The sequence below is a fragment of the Branchiostoma floridae genome, chromosome 4 (assembly GCF_000003815.2).
Source record: "Branchiostoma floridae strain S238N-H82 chromosome 4, Bfl_VNyyK, whole genome shotgun sequence".
Taxonomy (NCBI): domain Eukaryota; kingdom Metazoa; phylum Chordata; class Leptocardii; order Amphioxiformes; family Branchiostomatidae; genus Branchiostoma; species Branchiostoma floridae.
Window position 1 is genome coordinate 1,618,138 of NC_049982.1, and position 4,534 is coordinate 1,622,671.

The 4,534-nt window shown below is 44.2% G+C and overlaps 1 protein-coding gene across 2 annotated transcripts in view; it reads right to left on the reverse strand.

The window, feature by feature from the left end:
* Window positions 1–3,841: 3,841 nt before the first annotated feature.
* The window catches only part of LOC118414642, a 10,780-nt gene continuing 10,087 nt past the window's right edge, over window positions 3,842–4,534 (reverse strand). Inside the window, exon 8 of one of the 2 annotated variants that reach the window (XM_035818826.1) lies at window positions 3,842–4,320. In XM_035818826.1, the coding sequence (XP_035674719.1) occupies window positions 4,193–4,320 (128 nt within the window). In that variant the 3' untranslated portion in view covers window positions 3,842–4,192. The remainder of the gene's footprint in view (window positions 4,321–4,534) is intronic. The other variant, XM_035818827.1, reaches the window with a different exon arrangement.

A 4,534-nucleotide genomic window follows, 5' to 3' on the forward strand; every position in this document is an offset into this window, starting at 1 on the left:
ATTTTCGGTCGCATATCCGTCAACCTTCGTCAGGAGTGGTAATTCAGTTACTCTGAGCACGTGACCTAAGGACGTGTGACTCGAGTAAACAATTGTAGATGCCTGGGTCAAAGCAAAAATATTGGACACCGAACCGGAGTACTACATAAGAGCACACAAGCCTACACTTTATAGAGACGGGGGCCGATACCGCTTACCAGGCATCTACGATTCTTTACTCGAGTCACGTTACCTTAGGTCAGTCACCGTAATTGAATCAGCACTCCTGACGAAGCTCGACGGAAGTGCGACCGACAATTCGAGGTGAGCAATCTCTTGTGTTGAGTGACAGTTCAAAAACTTCAATAATGATTCCAGTCCCAATCTCAAGACCAGTTAAAGGTAACCTGCCTACTTGGCTAAGCGCTCTCTTGCTGCACTAGGTAACCAGTCTCTTTTACATGTTTAACTTTATGATGAAAAGTGCTGATTTCTGTGCCGTTCCAGGCGGGAAAAAGGTGGCGCTCTGCCGGTGACTCCGGCTGCAAACCTGCGGAGGTGGAGCCGCTCGGCAACGGCGGGGGCAACCTGCCGCTCACGGTCTGCAACCAGGTCAACGCCGACAAGGAGCTCGGCGACGTTCGGCTCAACTCGCTAAACATCGACGACTGTCGGGAAAAGTCGGAAGACGAGCTGAAGAAGTCGGCGAGCATCGGGGACCAGATCGCGGTGGTGGTGCGGCGCTTCAGTGACGTCACCAGGATGGTGCAGGTCAGCACCATCGACAACTGCGCCAGATTCTCGTTCCCAGCCATGTTCGCGCTGTTCAACCTGGTCTATTTCATGTACTACTGTATGTATTAAGGCTCTGAGAACGAGAACAACGCTTGCACCACTGCATTTGAGCCCACCACAGGCTCTGGGAACGAGAACATGCTGGGTCCACGCGTTATACTGTATGTGAGGGCAACACAAACTCTGGTAAAGGAGCATATCTGTAACCTAGCATCCAGCCTTTCGTGATTAGGGCGGGGTCTCTTCGGGTCTCTGGGAGCTCTCCACCGCCCGGGTGAACATTGGCACACGGTGGTAGTTTTACGGTGTCGGAGTGAATTCGTCATCCATTGTAAAACTAGTAGAAGCCAGTTAATTGCACAACGGATTAACGCACACTTCTGTTAACTGCACGGAAACCCGAAATCCCAAACCGGTGCAGTCCAGCTCGATAACTTCGCATTATTGCACCAGCTGGATAATTGCACGACTCGATTCACTGGCAAATTGGCCGTGCAATTAAGCGGGTGCCACAGTTGACAATGGCGGCGAAGAGTTCCCACGGCCCCGTAGAGAGTCCACCCGATTCGCGGTAGACCAGACACTAGGTTATCATCTGTAGGGTTTACAGCATGTGGCATACCGTAAGGTATACGGAGATGTGGAGGGATTTGTGTTCTTGGTGAAATGTTTTCATGTTCCGGTACATCGTACAGGAGAGTCGTGACGTCATACGTGATGGCCTTACTTTACTTTACTTTAAGTGGGTGTGGATGGATTATGTTGCTGAAGATGTATGCCAGGTAGAGATAATTATGTTACCTTCACAGAAGGGAACATATTGTTTTTGCTTTGTTTCTTCTTCTTTTCCGCGCAAATAAGGTCAACGACCTGGACCAGACGGCTGTCACCATTGTAACCGGTAAAGTAGCAGGCACCATGTGGTGTTCGGTTACATAATGTAGCAAATGTCCGATCTAGAGGGGCTCGGGTCACTACATTTAGAAATGTGTTCAAATAAGAATGAACAAAACAGTTGCCAGTGTTAGACTACAACATGTGAAGGTAACATTCTGTATTTGCTTGCAAATATTACCTCTCTAGTTGTAGATCAACTGTTCTGCCGTTTGTAATACCCCTGTCACATTTGGCGAAAATCGATCGGACGACGATTCCATCGCCCGAGCCTCGCTTATAATAATAACTTTATTGCACAACAATGTACAAAGAATGGCTTATATGTGACAGGGACGGTTTTTAGGTAAAATTTAAAATACGCTCAACCCTCTGTCGATCTTAAATATGGCCGATCTTCCATCGATACGCTCGAAGATCGTTTATAATGTGATAGGGGTATTATTGGAGGCTCCGATTAGATTGCAAATATGAGATATGGTGTTTTCGTATCTTTGCCCCAACATTCAAGTCAATGCACTAACGTTAGGCTCTGACGGTCTTTTAAGTGAGCGACTTTGAACTAGAACACTTTACTCGTGATCTCTACCGGCAACATGTCTTAACTACACCGAAGGCCTTAGCCTGTTCGCCTTCATATAACCAAGTGTAAAGTACATTTCCATTCATGAAGATATCCAATGTCAATATATAGACTAGAGCGTACATTTTCTATGAATGTCAGGAATATCATTCCGTACTTTTTGTGTGTATCGTGTAAATACGTCTCCAATACTGATGTCTATATCTATATTGAATAACCTCGTGTTACAACGGCAATAGACGAAACCAGATGTGTAATGTAAATGTAACGGTTACGATATTGACTTTAGGGTTACAAATAATGCCAATTAGTCAACCAAATAATTAGGCGATAGACTAGCCGGATCATGCAAACGTGTGATTTCCATTTCTGTAAGCGTTGTTTTAGAACCAAATGTTCTTTATATCTGGATATACACTAGTGACCTGTACATGCATTACTTAAAGCTGGAAACCGAATAGAATCAACACATTCATGTTTCTACAAGCCTCGATACCGTGTGTGGTTGCCATATTTGGACAGCGCTACCGTCACTGTTATGGAAATGCTGAAATAAGATACCTGACGGCCATCTTGTTGAAGTGCCTGGTGTAGTCGTATGTTGGCGGAAATGCATCATGGGAATGGGTTTAAGAGTATTTCCCCTCTGTAACAGACTTGGTATGAAATGCTGAACGTTATTAAATCAAATCTGGGTATATGTGTCGGCGGGGTGAATCAGTGTACGTACGTTTCAGAAAACTTCGGCACGATACCAACATCCCAAAGCCGGGGGTACCGCGGTGTGAGACACTCTCCATCGTTGTGAGGCATATCATAGAGCTGTATGTACTATTGGTCTTATATAAATGTATCCGATGGGAACGTGTACAGTAGGGTTTGAAATGTAACTTGATGTATAAATACTAATTAAAATGTTAACTTAAGGTTACGCCTCGACCAGACTCTTTGGTATACGTGGGTGGATGCATGTGTATATACGAGTGTATATGTAACGCTTGTATATACGGGTGTGTATGTATGTATGTGTTTGTAAATTAACATGGGCGACTGTGAACAGGCTTGCCCGCACTGCCGTGCATATTACCTATATCATACTATTGAAAATCAAAAGCTAATTACAATATTCATTGTTATCAAAACCATCCATTCACACTATCCCCTTCCCACTCATTCCACCTCACACTCCAACATACTAGTAATCTCCAAGCAGATCCTACGGTAGCATAAGATAGTATCAAAAGCTGGCAGAGGAGTGAAGCCGGCCTAGGAGTGTGTTTGGCTACCGGTCTACATGGCAAATGGACACCTCTTGGCTGACTACACTCCTTGGCCAGTTTTGGTACTATTTTATGCCATTGTAGGATCTGCTTGGAGATTAACTCCAACACACTCCAGTATTCACTCACTCGCTAACTCACTGGCTTGCTCGCTCACTCGCTCTTTCACTCTCAATCACTCACTCACTAATATGGTCTCAGTCACTCATTCATAAATCCACACGTTATCACTACAAACTAATAATACAGCATACTGAAAACAAGCAATACCCTTAAAAACAAATCAATGGCGCATACAGTCTTGTTTATCGAATCTCTAAGCAGATGATAGGGTAACTAATATCTGCTTGAAGATTACTATTTATTATTGATTATTATTCCAAAGGTAACAACGTGTTAAATATAACTGCAACTCTTCAAACTTTCCTTCACTGACATGTAATAAGTCATTTACATTTTCTACAAATGATTCTTTGAATATTTTGAAGATATTTAAAAGCAATCTAAATTTCATCCCCCATCCGAATCTCTGCGTACCTAGCGGTTTATATCTGAAGTGCAGGATGCATGAACCTGTACACGAATCTCTGCGCTCCTGGCGGTTTATATCTGAAGTGCAGGATGAATGGACCTGTACACGAATCTCTGCGCTCCTGGCGGTTTATATCTGAAGTGCAGGATGCATGGACCTGTACACGAATCTTTGCGAGTCGAAGCTCCAGATGTCCGGCCGCTCCACTCGGACTTTCTTCGGTTTCACCTTCCGAACCTTCGGCCTCATACCGGAATCTGAAACATATTGTAAATGTATTGTACATGTAGCTGTATTGTATGGTGGTGTAATCAATCAGTGAGTTGATTTTGATTGCTGTAAATTCATTAATACTTCCTCCGGGACTCAACATCTAGGTAAAGCCCCCTTTACAAATCAAGAATTTAGCTCGGCCGAGTTGTCAGCGAGCTGTAAATTACGAGGAGCTAGCTATGAGTGCACCCTGAACAT